At 61.5% G+C, this 15,235-nt stretch overlaps 1 protein-coding gene across 1 annotated transcript; it reads left to right on the top strand.

Moving 5' to 3' along the window:
- Positions 1–3,755: 3,755 nt before the first annotated feature.
- Positions 3,756–13,553, top strand: BNIP3 (BCL2 interacting protein 3). Its single transcript, XM_047760645.1, has 6 exons — positions 3,756–3,953; positions 9,536–9,686; positions 9,976–10,060; positions 11,122–11,231; positions 11,367–11,519; positions 12,845–13,553. Exons 1-6 carry the CDS (start codon positions 3,908–3,910, stop codon positions 12,888–12,890), a joined length of 591 nt encoding a protein of 196 aa, XP_047616601.1. The 5' UTR covers positions 3,756–3,907; the 3' UTR covers positions 12,891–13,553.
- Positions 13,554–15,235: the final 1,682 nt, after the last annotated feature.

Raw genomic sequence — 15,235 nt, 5'->3', positions numbered from 1 at the left:
TGCCGCTCGAAGGCCTTTCAAGGAGGGGAGCGGTAGGAGCGTTTGGGCCAGATCAAGTTCTTGGCCCAAATCGACCCCCACCCCCTCCACCACTGCCTCCTCCCACTTGCTTCCGCCTCCGGACTCTGCCGCAAGGCTTTGCCCTGGGCCGTGCAAACTTCCAGAAACTCCCCAGGCACAACTGGGAGTGCGGTGTTTGGGGCTGCGAGAGGGTGTGCCCGCACCAGTGGGTAAACCCTTCGGCAATCCAGGGAGATTCTAATTCTTCGAGTTTCAACCAACTTGAAGATGGACCTGTTTCATTGTCAGCTGGTGTTATCGCTGCAGTTTTTGGGTGAAAGGTCCCCATGTGACCTTTGGCACGGAACCCACAGGTTCAGGGGCTGGGGCATCAGAGCCGTGAACGCGCACGGGCCGCAGTGCTTTCAGTTGTCATGGGTCTGTTTAGTGACCGGCTTCTCAGGACTGACAGCCACGGAAAGGAAAAGGTAAACTGAATGCTGCCTCGTTCTTTTTCTTTTGCTTTTTCAGGGCCGCACCCGCGGCACATGGAGGTTCCCAGGCTCGAGGTCGAATTGGAGCTACAGCTGCCGGCCTACGCGACAGCCACAGCAACGGCCGATCAGAGACACATCTGCAACCTGCTCCACAGCTCACGGCAACGCTGATCCTTAACCCAAGGAGCGGGGCCAGGAATCGAATCTACAACCTCATGGTCCCTAGTGGGATTTGCTTCCGCCGCGCCACCACGGGAACTCCCTTGTCCATTCTTTTTTTTTTTCCTTTTTTTTGTCTTTTTGCCATTTCTTTGGGCCGCTCCCGCGGCATATGGAGGTTCCCAGGCTAGGGGTCCAATCGGAGCTGAAGCCGCCAGCCTACGCCAGAGCCACAGCCACGCGGGATCCGAGCCGTGTCTGCAACCTACACCACAGCTCACGGCAACGCCGGATCCTTAACCCACTGAGCAAGGCCAGGGACCGAACCCGCAACCTCATGGTTCCTAGTCGGATTCGTTAACCACTGCGCCACGACGGGAACTCCCCTTGTCCATTCTTAATAATTACTTACCAAAACTTGAGGTTTGTTATTTTGCTGAATTGGGAAATGCTGACCATCAGAATGATAACCCCATTAAAAGAAATTTTAAAGAGCCTTAGGTCCCAGGGGATATTTTTATTACGTTTCAATGCACAGCCACAGCCATTTGACAGAGAGAAATGATAGGGTGCTTAATAAAATACTTTCGAAAGGAGTTCCCATCATGGCTCAGCAGTAACAAACCTGACTAGTATCCATGAGGACAAAGGTTTGATCCCTGGCCTTGCTCAGTAGATGAAGGATCTGGTGTTGCCGTGAGCTGTGGTATAGGTTGCAGATGCGGCTTGGATCCTGCGTTGCTGTGACTGTGGTGTAGGCCGGCAGCTACAGCTCTGATTTGACCCCCAGCCTGGAAACCTCCACATGCCGTGGGTGTGGCCCTAAAAGGACCGAAAAAAAAAAAAAAGATATTACATTATGTTTTCTTTGCAAGGAAAAAGTGAAATTGAAATGTAGGTTCAAGAAGAAAAAAGCATTTTAAAATTTCTTGTAAAGAAGGATTATTTCTTTATTTACCTGCTTTTTAGGGCCACACCTGTGGCATATGGAGGTTCCCAGGCTGGGGGTCAAACCAGACCTACAGCTGCCAGCCTGTGACACAGCCACAGCAATGCCAGATCTGAGCCGTGTCTGCGACCTACACCACTGCTCATGGCAACGCTGGATCCTTAACCCACTGAACAAGGCCGGGGATCAACTCGCATCCTCATGGACACAAGCTGGGTTCGTAAACCAATGAGCCACAGTGGGAACTCCCTAGAAGGATACTGATTAACGCATATTTTAATTGGGTGATGAGAATATCAAATTGCTTTAGGACTTCGTGGCCATTGTATACATTTAAAAGTGTTATGAAAAGTTGGATTAAAATGATGATGTGCCAGACACGACCTCCTTTACGACTCTCTACATTGATGATGCAAAACTTAGTCGTCTGCTTGGAATGCGGAAGGGCGAGTTTTTCAAAATTTATTCGGGGATACAGAAGCAAAAAAGTTTGATGACCTCTGCTTCAAAAACCAGACTGGGGGTTCCCGCTGTGGCTCAGCTGGTCAAGGACCTAGTGTTGTCTCTGTGACGTCGCCGGTTCCATCCCTGGCCTCAGTCAGCGGGTTAAGGATCCTGCATTGCCATAAGCTGCGGTGCAGGTCACAGAAGTGGTTTGGATCCAGGGTTGCTGTGGCGTAGGCTGCAGTTGCAGCTCAGATGTGACCCCTGACCTGGGGACTTCCCTAGGCCACCGAGGCTGTTTTCCAGGGCAGGGCAGGTGAGAGTAGGGCCTGTCACTGGAGCAGGTCTTCGAGTCCCGGCATTGCCACTTCCTTGCATGGCGTCCTCTGGGTGATGGAACTTGCTGGAAGCTGTAGAGGGTTCCACATGGGGAAGGAAAACCAGGTGCCACTGTCTTTTCGAGGACTTATAAAAAATTTCAGTGAGCTTAGCAGGTTGCAAGACGTGATGACACTAAAATCCATATTCCTATATATTTTCAAAAAGCAATCAAATGAGATTTAACAACGGTAGTCACCATAACATTAAAAGTATGAACATTTAGGGATGCCTCTGACAAAAGATGTGCGAGCCCTGAACCCTGACAACTACAAGATATTGCTGGGAAAAACGTCAAAGAACACCTAAATGATGGCCAAACACAGGGTGTCTGTGGGCCCTACGGCTCAATACCGCAGCTTCTTCCCCTGGAAGAGGGGCCGAGGAGCTGGGGGGGCGCCTGGGGAGGGCTGGGGTGGGAACGTTGAGAGACTGTGCAATTCGCGCCTCTGCAGGGACACGCTGTTCTGTTTGTTCCTGGCTGCACCCAACTAGAATGCCGCTGGGACAGGGGCGGCGTGGGCTCCACGCACCATGAGCAAGTGAAAATGAGAAGGACAGTCAGCCTGAAAGCAAGGCCAGCTCCTGGACATCCAGAGAGAAAGCAAGATTGACGCCCCTCTCAAGAGCATCCGCCGCGTCCCTGGGATTGGCTAGGGACGCAAATATTGGTCCTATCTGTCTTTCTCTGGTTGGTCCTGAGCTGGAGGCAGGGACAGCAGTCGGGGAAGCTGTCATCGCTGATCAAGTCCTGGCCATTTAGGCCTTGTGGTCACAGGGCTGATGTGCGGCATCCCGGACCAGTTGCCAGAGATACTGATCTGACTTCCCGCCAGGCTGACGTACAAAAGGCGGTCAACTGAGGAGAGGGGCGACCGGCTGGTGGCCTCAGGACGCCGGCCACACTGCCAGCGCCGCCGTCGGCTGGCTGCCCCGCCTCCCTTGCTCTCCTCCCCGCGGTCAGAGGGAGCGCGGTCAGGCCTCAGGCAGTGTCACCGACGCCCAGGCCCCGCCAGGCCCCGCCTCCCGCCGGCCTCGGTTTCTCCGCGGGGCCCGCACGTCCGACACGCACCTGCTGGTTTCCCACGCCTCGCCCCCCAGGGCGCGCGCTCCCGGCCCGGGTCTCCCCGCCCCGCCCCGCGCCCCGTCCCGCCTGCGCACGCGCGGCCCCCTCCGCACCGCCCGGCCAGCGCACGCGCGCTCCGCTCCTCAGGCGACCCCTCCCCCGCCCCCCGCCCCGCGCACGCGTCGCACGCGCCGCACGCGCCCCCGAAGGCCCCGCCCCGCGGCCAATGGGCGGCGCCGCCGCTTCGCCGCCGCTTATCCGCCGTGCGTCCGCCGCCAGCGTCAGTCAGTCGGGCCGCGGGCCGACCGCGCTCGAGCTGCTAGGCCCGCGCCGCTGCTGCCGCCGCCGCCGCCGCCGCTTCTCCCCGTCCCTCTGCGGCCGCAGCTCGGCTCCGGCGCCCGCCGCCCCGCCGCCATGTCTCAGAGCGAGGCCCCCGGGCTGCAGGAGGAGAGCCTGCACGGTGAGCGGGCCCGGGCGGCCTGGTGGAGGGGCTGCGCGGGGACCCCCGGGAGGCCGGGCGCCGCGGGCTCGGGGCGCGGCGGGTGCAGCCTCCCCCGGACGGCCGAGGCGCAGCCCAGGGCCCGTGCCGCTACCGGCGAGCAAACGCCTGGCTTGCGGGTGGAGTTCGTTGCAGCGTCGTCGGCTCGGTCCGGAGGCGCGGCTGGGGGACGTGGGCTGCCGGGGGTGCGGGGCGCCGGTCGGCGTCAGGGGGCCGCTTAGACACGGCGGGGGCGCGCCGCCAGCTTTTCCCTGAAGCTCAGGTTCTCTCGTCCTGGGGGTCGTTCCAAAGCCAAGCTGGACGCGGACTGGCGGCCGGCGAGGCGGGGACCCCCTGCCCCTCCCGGAAAGCGGGGTCGCGGGGTCCGGCCTCGCGGTCCTGTCCCTGGGGAGCCCCGCGGCCGCGGGCTGGAGGAGGGGCCGTGCGCGCGACCTTTGGATCCTCTGAAGCAAGAGTTTAGGCAGCGGGAGCACGTAAATAAGTTTGGAGAGGACCGTCGAAACCTTTGCGGGTGCATTTTTAAGTTTTTGAAAACCTTTTTGTTATCTGAACTTAGTGAGCCAAATTTTCTTACGCCTTCCAACAAGCTTTTCCTAAGTAAGACTCGGTGTAATGCGTTGTATAATGTGCATTTAGAACTAAGACGACAGTTTAAAAATCCTGTCATCTCATTAAATTTCAACACTGCTTATCTTCTTGGAAACAGGCTGAGATTGAATCTGTCTTTTCTCACCACCGAGGATGCCGTGGTCACTCGTCTTCGCTTCTGACCTCGTGCTTTGGTGGTTGAGATTTGTGTCTGGAAGGGTTCTAAGTGCCCAGAGCCCCCATCTCCCTTCCTTGATTGACACACCAAACTGCTGAGTCATTGGCAATGCAGAAGGCCAGCTCCCAAGTTAAAAGATGTGTTTTTCTGTTTTGTTTATTCTATAAAAAGACAGTCGCAGGCCGAGTGGAAACTCCTGCTGGGCTCTTTGGGCTCCTCTCCGGTACATGCTGTGGGGCACTTGCTCAGGGTCCTGCCCAGAGGGTCACGTGGGCCCCGGGTCCGCCCTGAGAAACGTGAATCCCCGCCCGGGTTGGTGGCGCCTGTCCTCAGCTCTGTTTTGATTTGACTGCCTCTTGTTTACCTTGGAAAGAACGCTGAGCCTTGGTAGCCCAACCGACGGACAGCAGCACGCGTTCTCCCCTCTGCTCCCGCCTTTGACTGGGTGTCTCCCGAGTTCACAGCCAAGTTGATGGCTCCCTCTGGACTCCTGGTCCTTCCCACTCAGAGCCCTTGACTGGCAGCTCGACCTTTTCCTCAGATAAACAGCTGCTAGAGTGTGTGGGGGTGAGACTCACTGTCCTGGAGAACCCCCTCCCTGCCCTGCTGGGGCCTGACCAGCGCCGTGAGGTGCCCTGGGGTGCCCGAGGCCGCCCCAGCCCTTCTCCTGCAGCCCTAGCGTTCTGCTGTCACCGGCAGCCCACCAGGGGCCCGGACGCACGGAGAGGAAGGTGAGTAGCGCATGTGTCGGGTGCAGTAGGGTGACATTTCAGACACTAGGTCCTGGCCCAGAGAGGAGTGAATGAGGCCGCAGTGACTTCTCAGGGCCGCCTCCTTTGGGTGCTGGTGGGCGGCTTGGAGCCTCAGCGACAGGGCGCTCTCCAGGCAGGCGGAGGGTGCGACTAACAGCTCCTGCTTCTTGGAGCCTTGATGACCTGCCTGGTCGACTTCATGGTTCATCAGGCCTCTGTCCTGTCCCACCCAACTTGAGAAGCTTTTTGAAACTGTCACTTCGTAAAACCCCAGCTGCCCAGGGAAGGGGCCCCCTGGTTCGGGTGGTGGTTGCCTGCAGGCTTAGTGAGCTGCTCTGCCTGGGGTGGGGGCGCTTCTCGGGGGGCCTCTGTGACCTTGATCCCATTGTCTCGTAGGAACTTGCCTAGCAGTTTTCAAACCTTCATCACCTCTAGAGTTTTTGCAAAGTAAATGCCCCGACTGGGTTCTGACCCAGCCTTCCAAACCGGGGGTGGGACTCCGGAGAGCCGGGAGGGCACCGCAGGCGGTCCTCGGTAGCCTGGGTGGCGGCCTGCCAGCCCAGACCAGGGTGCGGGGGCTCTGGGACCCAGGGCCTGGCGTCTCACTGTGGAGGCAGGACTGTGGAGAAAGGGGTCACAGTTTGTGTTTTGACAAAACGAATGAACATCAAGACGGGCTAACAAGTCTAAGGCTTGTCAGCCCCTTTTGTGATGTGACTTCGAACGAGCAGCCGAGGCTGTTCATCCTTCTCACCTGCCGTGCTCACCTGCCCTGTGTCCTGCTGTGTGCGTGGTAGGCAGGTGTGGGCAGGGGCCCTAGTCTGGGCAGAGGTATCACCACCTGTTTTTTCGGAGGCCTCATTGCACCAGTGACTTGACAGGTTATTTGTGCTGCTGAGGCAGTGCCGTGAAGCAGCCTGGCTCCCATCTTTCTGGCCCAGGAAGGTGAGGGCGCTCGTGACTGCAGGTGGAAGGGGGTCAGTGGCAACCCTGGCTTCCTTTTCCGGGAAGCTGCTCCGCCGCCCACTTGCTGCGGGTTAATAGTCAAGCTCTTGGCCTCCGGTAAATCCGTTCTTAGAACTCGGCTTTTGGACCCAAGCGTTTGCTCTCTGCAACCCAGAACGAGAGGTTTTCCTCGAGGATGGGACTTTGTACGAGACGATTCTGCAGAGCATATGCTCGTTTCCACAGAGGCTTGAGCAGACCCTTCCGGTGTAATAAACAGACACTCCTGAAACTGAGAAGTTTGTATTTCTTGATGTTTACTTATTTAATTTATTTTTGGTCTTTTTAGGGCCGCACCCGCGGCATATGGAGGTTCCCAGGCCAGGGGTCAAATCAGCTGTAGCTGCCGACCTCCACCACAGCTCATGGCAACGCCGGATCCTTAACCCACTGAGCGAGGCCAGGGCTCGAACCCGTGTCCTCATGGCTACTAGTCGGGTGTGTTAACCACTGAGCCATGATGGGAACTCCCGTATTTTGTACTTCAGTTGAGAAACACCTGTATTGAATCGCTGTCCCCAGTTCCGGGCCCCGAGCTCAGCCCCGGTGCCGGTGGACTTCCTTGAGCCGCAGGAGCAGCTGAGAGTTACTAGCGCGCCTTCTGCCAGCAGCTCCTTTGGAAGACACCGGGGCCTGTGCTAACGGGGTGACGGGGGCCTAGGTAGCCTCAGGCGGGGGCGGGAGCGACCAAAGATGAGGGTGGACGCTGGGCACCCATAGAGACCGGGTGAGAAAAGGTTTGAAGGAGGCCCGTGGCTCCGAAGCCCCCCACCCTCGCCCCAGCTGCTGCTCCTGTGTCGTGTTCTTTCTGGGATGGGGCCGGGTAAGCAGTTTTCCGGGTTCTGTGAGTTGTTCCAGTGAGTTCCTCGGGGGAGGGGGGAGCTGGCGGTCCACCAGGCGGCAGTGCGGGCGGCCTGGGTGTCCCCTCGGGGCCGTCTAGGTAGACGTCTACCGTCTGCACTCCAGGTAGTGTCAGGATGGACCCTGGACAGCCAGCGGGTGTTGGAACATTGGTGGTTGGTGTAGACACTGTCACGTCAGACGCTGTGTCACAACTCGCAACGTCAGCCACCGTAAGGGGACGTGACCTGGCAGCCAGGCCCCGCGCCTAAGGCAGAACCTAGAAAAAGGGAACCCTGCCCGGAGCAGCGCCCCGCGGTCCTGTCCACGCATGGGGAGAGCGGGCCGGCCGGCTGGGTGTCACCTTCCTGCGGGAAGGGCTCTGACACCCGAGCCTCTTTCTCAGCGGGGCCTGGGGCTCCCGGGCCTGCGTCACGGCGGGCGGCGTCCTTGGCGGATGGGAGACCTGGCGTCCTTCCTGCAGCTTCGGCCGACGCGGAGGGCCGGGCCGCCTGGGCCTTGGTCCAGTGGGTCCTGGGCTCCCAGACAAAGCCTGGCTCGCCTGCTGCGGGCCCGGTGGACGGAGCCACTGGAGGCTGAGCCGAGGGCACATGGCCTGGAATGGACGGTTCTCTTAGCGGCCAAGTGGGCGGCCGTTCGCGCTGTATTCCTGGAGCTTGGATTCGCTCCTCTGCTGTCGCGGGCGGGCTGCGGGCCAGGCTCCGTCAGATGGATGGGGCCTGACACCTGGTGGCCCGTGGTGGCTGCTGTGCTCTGGTGACGGTCGTCGGTAGAATCTGGCTGTCTCGGCGCTCTTAACGACGACCCCCGCCCCGTGCGACACCACGGGGACCTGGGCCCCGGAGACCCATGTGCGGCGGCCAGCTTGACTGATGAGCAGCAGGACGGGCGGGGGGGACGCAGGGGGCTCTGGCCTGGCCACAGAGCCACGGGGACTATCCCAGCTGCGTCCAGCTCACTCGTGCGGGGCCACGTCCCGGCCCTTGCATCGTGCGCGAGACACAACCTCAGGAGAGCGGGAGGCTGCACGTTGGAACTTGGATCGGTCACGTTCACCTCAAGACCCTGGACGGCAGACCCAGAAGAACGCGTTGCCTGACGCAAGGCCCGGCGGCGGAGCGTTGAGCTGGGGGGGTGGTGGACCACGCAGAGCAAGGGAGCAGATGCCAGCAGCGAGCTCCACAAAGTGCCCCCGGGGCCAGCATCCCGGGAAGGCCAGCGTGGCCTCACTCGAGATCAGACACGCGGAGAAAGCGCACAAGCTGCCGCTGCAGCTGTTAGAGACTGAGTGCGCGGCCCCCAGACGCGCCTGTTGGCCCCGCAGCCTCGGAGGCGGTGGGCTTGTGGGCTCCACACGCTGGGCCCTGCACCTGCGTGTGAGGCCCCTCAGAGCCTCCTGGAGTCCAGGGCCGTCGCCCCGGGTAGCCGAGGCAGAGCCAGCCCGCAGCCCTGGCACTCGCCCCTGTTCCCAGCCGCGTGTCCCCGGGGCTCCTCCCGGCCTGCGGGTGGTGGGGCTGGTGGGGCTCTGCCGGCTGGTAGCGTCGGGGGCAGAAGCTGTGGATGGGCTGCGCGGGTGGGCAGGGGACCTTGGCGCTCTGTTCCTGTGCCATCTGGAAAGGTCCATTTGGGTGGGGCTCTAACGAGGTCAGGTCCGGTTTGGGTGAGGAAGAGCGCTGGTGACTGGCCATGGAGACACTGCCTGCGCGGCTCTGGCAGGGGTGGGCGGCAGGGGTCGGCAGCAGTCGTCTGTTGCATTTGCCATGTGTTTATCTGGCCTCTGACGCTCGCGACAGCGCCTCGAGGTCAGAGCGGGACGCCGGGAGGTGGGGGTCGGTGACAGGTGACAGTTTCAACCTCTCTCCTTCACTCGCAAATCCTGAGGATTTCGCTGACCCGCCTTTCTCCCGCCGCCGTGAGCGGCGAGCGCCCTGGAGCCGCCGGAGTGCGTCTGGGGACAGTGGGGGCGCACGCGCGGGGTCCCGCTCCCCAGGGGCGCTTGGGTCCCCGGAAGGGCGAGGCGGGGCCGGCTCCCGTCAGGTCTTCCTGCCCGGTCTTCCTGCCCGGCTCAGGGCCGGTTCCCTGGGAGTCTTGGGGGCGGAAGGGGTGCGCTGGTTGGGGGTAGGAAACTGCAGCCGTGTCCCTCTTTTTGTCCCCATCAGGCTCCTGGGTAGAATTACACTTTGGCAGTAACGGGAGCGGGAGCAGCATTCCAGACTCCGTTTCTATTTATAACGGCGACATGGAGAAGATACTGCTCGATGCCCAGCACGAATCTGGACGGAGCAGCTCCAAGAGCTCTCACTGCGACAGGTGGGCGGGAAGGCGGGCGTCTCAGCGCGAGCTGCTGGGTCGCTGCCGTCGCAGCCCCCAGCTTCCTTTCCAGCCTCCTCAGACCCTGGCGGGGGCAGTGCCTGCAGGCTGTCCGTGGGGTCCCTGCTTCGGGGCTGACGGCCCGGCCTCCGAGCTCCTCGAAGACAGAGGGTCGCTCGCTCCGGCCTGGCCCCTGTGCTGGGGACCGCTCTGGCCTGGCCTGGGGGGGCTGCTCTCGTGGGGGGAAGGAAGGTTAACGCGCTCTCTGTCCTGTGGTCATTCTGCTCAGCCCGCCTCGCTCGCAGACGCCGCAGGACACGAACAGAGCTTCTGAGACGGACACACACAGTGTTGGAGAAAAGAGCAGCGCTCAGGTGAGCTGTGCAGGGCACACGTTTGTGATCTGTCTGCACCGTTTCCAGTGTCATCGAGTCGTGTGGGTCTGGCTTTTGGGTCCTCTGAAGCGGGGACTGGGGGCGGGCGGGGCCATCCTCAGCCCCTCACAGGGGCTCCCGGGCTTCCCGCCCCCACCCCCCACCCAGAGGGAGGCGGGGAGCCAGGCGGTGGGTCTGTTGGGTGGGCGGTGTGGGTCCGGGTGGGGGGGCCTGGCCTGCCCTCCATCTGCCGTGGCGGCTGGACGAGGCCGTGCCGGGCGCGTCCCGTCAGGAGCCAAGCAGGGTGGTGCCTCCGGGCTCTGGCCACTCTCCTGACGTCCCTCCAGCAATTCCCTGGATGCAGGGGGCCTTCCCGGTCAGGCACTTGTGGGGCCACACCCTCTGGAGGAGGGAGTCCACGAGAGCCGGTGCCGCAGCCGCCGTGTGGACGGTGGGCGGGCGGCCAGCGCGGCCGGCTGGCTCACCTCGGCGGCACCGCATCTGGGCAAAGCTCAGCGGGGTCCTGGGGCCAGAAGCACCTCGACCCCTCTGGGTCCCGCCCGCTTGGCGCGGCCGCGTGTCAGCAGAGCTGGAGGTGGTCGGGCTCGGCTGCTGGGAACTGCAGAGGCGGAGAGAGCAGCTCCCGAGCCGCAGCCTTTTCAAGCTCTTAGCGTCCGTGGGAGCGTCAAGGCTGAAAGCAGGGCTGTACCGAGGGCCTGGGGTCCGTCCTTCCTTCCCACGCGGCAGCAGTGGCTCCCTTGCATTGTTTACGGGCCTTCCCTGCTCCCGCCGCTTCCTTGTCTCGCGGAAGGACAAGGAGCGCGGCCAGCGTCTCTGTGGGCGCCCGTGTCCCCCCTTTGGCACCGCTGCCGGGGGGCAGTGTCTGCGTTGGGACCTGGCCAGGCGGGGTGCGGCGGGGAGGGAAGGCGGCACCCCCCCCCCCCCCGCCCCCCGGCCGGCTCCGGGCTCCCGCTGCGGGTCTGGCACTGGGGTGGGAGGTGAGCACAGGCGGGCGTGGAGCCCGCGGGACCCCACTCGTGGCGCTTTCCATTGACACCCAGTCGGAGGAGGATTACATGGAGAGGAGGAGGGAGGTGGAGAGCCTCCTGAGGAAGAACTCGGACTGGATCTGGGACTGGTCCAGCCGGCCGGAGAACGTCCCCCCCGCCAAGTGAGTTCCAGGGCTCCGTGGTGGGGGGGGGGGGCGCGTCTTTCCCTGGGGGCGGGGCCTGCGGGGGCGGGGCTGGGGCGGGGCCGGGCCGCTGCCTCCTGACCGCTGGGGGGGGGGGGGTCTCCGCCCGCCCAGGGAGTTCCTCCTCTTCAAGCACCCGAAGCGCACGACCACGCTCAGCATGAGGAACACGAGCGTGATGAAGAAGGGGGGCGTCTTCTCGGCCGAGTTTCTCAAAGTCTTTCTTCCGTCTCTTCTGCTGTCCCACCTGCTGGCCATTGGGCTGGGGTAGGTGACCCCCTGGGCCCCGCCCCGGGGCTCCGAAGTGCAGCTGTTGGGAGCGGGTGAGCCGGGCTGGGGGCTCGGGCCGGCCCCTCTGCCTGGACCGCTGTGTGCAGGGCGGCTGCACCTGGGCCCGGCGGAGCCGCGCCTCCTCGTCGGAGGAGGAACGAGGCCTTGGGACGGGCAGCATGGGTGTGTGCTGTCTAGGGGCCAGGGGCCTAGTCCGGCTGGGGTGGGGGTGGGGGCTCTGGGACTGCAGCTCGGGGGACAACTGGCTTGTCAACTGGCTTGGGCTTTAGGCGAGTGCTGCCAGGCGCAGTCACAGTCACCCCCCAGGTCCCGTGGATGTGGCAGAGATGCCAGCCCTCCCACCACCTCTTTCCCACCCGCAGACCCTAGACCAGAACTCTGCCTGCCTCCTGTTGGATGTGCTGGAGCCCGGGGCCCTCCTGGCCCTGTCCTGGCTTCCCCTGGGCACAGCCTCCCCGGCTCCACCCCAAGTCGCTCTGGCAGCCTCGCCCAGGCAGCTGAGAGGGACTGCTTTCTGGAGCTTCCTCCAGAACCTGCAGTCAGACACTGGGGGCCTGGCTGGCCGGGGGTTAGGCCGCCGTTTCAGGATGGACTCTGCAGCCGGCTCCCAGCTGGTCTCTGCCCTTCCTGCCCCAGATCCCTGGGGACTTGTCAGGATTCCGTGCACCCCCTCCCTCGGAGGAAGCCCCCCCCCTGGCAGGCCCGTGGGCCCTGAGGACAGTCCCCCTCCCCGCCCCACCCCACCCCCTCCCCCTCCCCGGGCAGCCCTTTCGGAAGCCCCTTCCTCCCACACCACACTTGAGCTCCTGGGGGGCACGGTCATTGTGAGGTTGGTGCTGATAAACTTGGCCCCATGGGCGGCTTAGCCGCGTGATCAATTCAAACAGTAGTTGGAGTTCCCTGGTGGCTGAGCACGTTAAGGACCTGGCATTGTCACCGCAGGTGGCTCAGGTCACTGCCGGGGTGTGGGTTCCATCCTGGGAACTTCCACATGCCCCCGGTATGGCCCAGAAAGTGAGGACAGACAAGTCATAGTGAGAGGAGTGAGCGCGTCCGGTTGGGCAGACGCCTCCCTCCCGGCGGCGTGTCCGGGCTGCATGCCCTGCGTGGCGCTGTGGTTAGAGCAGGCCGGGGGTCTCCCTCCATCAGGTGCCTCCTAAAGCACAGGCTGGTGCAGATGCCAGCGCAGGGTGTGAGGACGGGTCGGCTGGGAGGCCGCCAGCCCCCTCCTTCCGTAGATAAGCTGGAGCCCGGCCCCCCGGCCCCTCGGCCCCTCGGCTACCCGCTCCTTCTCCTCTCAGGATCTACATTGGGAGGCGTCTGACCACGTCCCCCAGCGGCTTCTGAGGACGAGCGGGGCCCGGCGCGCCCATCGGGGCTGTGGGCGCGCAGCACAGCTCGCGGAAGAAGCCGCGACGCCCGCCTGCTCTTGGGTAAGCGGCGCGGTCCTGACTCGCCAGGTTACAGACACCACGACTCTGCCCACCTGCCTGGGACCCGCTCCCGGGCTGGGTCCTAAGCACATCACTGGTTCGCGTCTCCTGAGTCTCCTGTAGCGACCGGTCTCTGGACATGACAGACGTCCCAGCATAAGTAATTTTAACACACCTAGTCACGACGAATCTAGTATCGTAACAGATTATCTGCAGCCTTGAGTTAGACACTCGATAGGAAAACGACTGCCCGCGGGGTCTGTTACCCACGTGGACGCCGTGGCCTCACTACTGCGGACGAGCGTGAAGCGGACGCCTGGCTCCTGCAGAGCCCTCCTGCCTGTGCCCGTGGCTCTGCCACCTGACCTGCAGAACCCAGGCTACAGATCCGCCCAGGCGGGCGGTCCCGGCCCACACAGGACCGCCGCTGAGACTCCGGGGACACGGGGAAGCTGCTCCGTCTGCATTACTGGCTTCAGCCTGCTTGGGCTCTGTGTGCTCAGAATCGGCTTGGGTCTAAGCTCCTCTGTCTACTTAAAAAGGCTGGAATAGAAAAAAATAAACCTTGGCCAACCTCTTGGCGACTGTACTTTCATGTGGCTTAACACCGAGCGTCAGACGGGCTTTCTGATGCCGTGAGACGGCTCCCCTTGGATAGTGGCTAGTGTGTGTGTTTCGCTTTTCCATGCTAAAATTGGGCCGCATGAAGATAAACCTAATGTGCTAGTAATTTTTAAAATCTGCTTAAACGATGACCGTGAAGTAGCTGCCTACAGCCCCAAGCTCTGTGTGATTTATCCACTAAGATAAACCTGAGCCCCACTGACCCGCTCTGCTCTGGCCAAGGGGGTTCCCTCTTGTTCCAGAGCAAACGTGTCTGGTGTTCAGCAGGCGCCAGGTGCTCCCGGGAAGGTCTGGGGTCCTGAGTCAGCGCCCCGAGGGCACGGCGAGCCCGCCACCCAGCTCTGCCCCCACCTGGGTTTGCCTGCATCCTGGAGGCCTTGGCACCCTGCTGGTGTCTCCCACAGGTCCGTGGATGTGGAGGTACGGGCCATCCCCTGGCCTGGGGTGACTAGGGTTCTAGGTATAATCTCTGTGCCTTCCTCCTGGAGCACCGATCCTAAATCTCCTGTGTGATCAAGTGGCTTTCTCCACTTTTAAAAATTTAGTTCTGGGAGCTCCCTTTGTGGCTCAGTGGTAACTAGTATCCATAAGGACGGGGGTTCAGTCCTTGGCCTCGCTCTGTGGGTTGAGGATCCAGTGTTGGCATGAGCTGTAGCATAGCTCGCAGAGGCGGCTCGGATCCCGTGCTGCTGTGGCTATGGTGTAGGCCGGCAGCTGCAGCTCCAATTCAGTCCCTATCCTGGGAACCTCCATATGCCACACGTGCGGCCCTAAAAAACAAAACCAAAACAAAAAACCTTAGTTCCTTCTCTTCTCCACTCCTGTCTGTATTGGGTTTTCTCTTCATCTCAGCCCTGTTACTGTCTTGATGGCATAAGCTCAGGCCTCCTAGAGGCTTTCCTCATCTCGCTGTCACATTAGAGTGGACACTTAATTCATTTTATTCATTAAATAGCAAGTTTATAAAACATTCAGCAGAACCATTTTGGATTAAAAACAGCCCTTGGCTGCTCCTTTAAAAGCAGCTTACTCCTGCTCCAGACATTTGAATCAGCAGCCCAACTGCAGACTGCAGTGATGCTGGGAGGACTGCAGGTAGGGCTGGCTCCAGGGGCATTTGGCAGTATCTTAAACCTCCTGCACACTCCACTTCCAGCACCCTGAAGAGGAAGCTCTAATGATTTGAAAATGCACATGCACAAGGATGACAACTTGAGAAAACACATCAGGGTCCTTGGAACTGATCATGAGTGGTTTCCAGAATGTACTAAGTGAATGAGGTGGGGAAGCAGCTATGTACCCCAGGCCCGAGTGACCTGACAGGCAGTCTTAACACAGCTGCCAAGTTCAGAAGCTCAGTCTGTTCCCGCCTGGATTCTAGGCTGAGCTGTACACTGGCAGATACTTCCTGCCCCCCTCCCGGACCCCACCCACCAGGTGGTGAGGACACTAAACCACCCAGAGTGGAGGCCCACCTGGAGGTCTGGCGCCAGCTGTGTGGGTGACCCATCTGTGACCGGGTCCTTGGCTCAAGAGCTGAATCTGCTGAGCCCAAGCTGCAGGCTGGCGAACAAAAAAAGGCCTTTGCAAAGAGGAGATACAGGGCTTACTAGCATTCACACAGGAGAGAACCAA

The sequence above is a fragment of the Phacochoerus africanus genome, chromosome 15 (genome assembly GCF_016906955.1).
Source record: "Phacochoerus africanus isolate WHEZ1 chromosome 15, ROS_Pafr_v1, whole genome shotgun sequence".
Classification (NCBI taxonomy): Eukaryota; Metazoa; Chordata; class Mammalia; order Artiodactyla; family Suidae; genus Phacochoerus; species Phacochoerus africanus.
Note: the sequence above shows the minus strand (reverse complement) of the source record. Positions and strands in the feature narration are given on the sequence as shown.

Coding starts and splice junctions, on each gene's coding strand:
- BNIP3 (XM_047760645.1), top strand. CDS start 3,908: ATGTCTCAGAGCGAGGCCCCCGGGCTGCAGGAGGAGAGCCTGCACG. Junction 9,687..9,975: donor AAGAGCTCTCACTGCGACAG/GTGGGCGGGAAG, acceptor CATTCTGCTCAG/CCCGCCTCGCTCGCAGACGC. Junction 11,520..12,844: donor CTGCTGGCCATTGGGCTGGG/GTAGGTGACCCC, acceptor TTCTCCTCTCAG/GATCTACATTGGGAGGCGTC.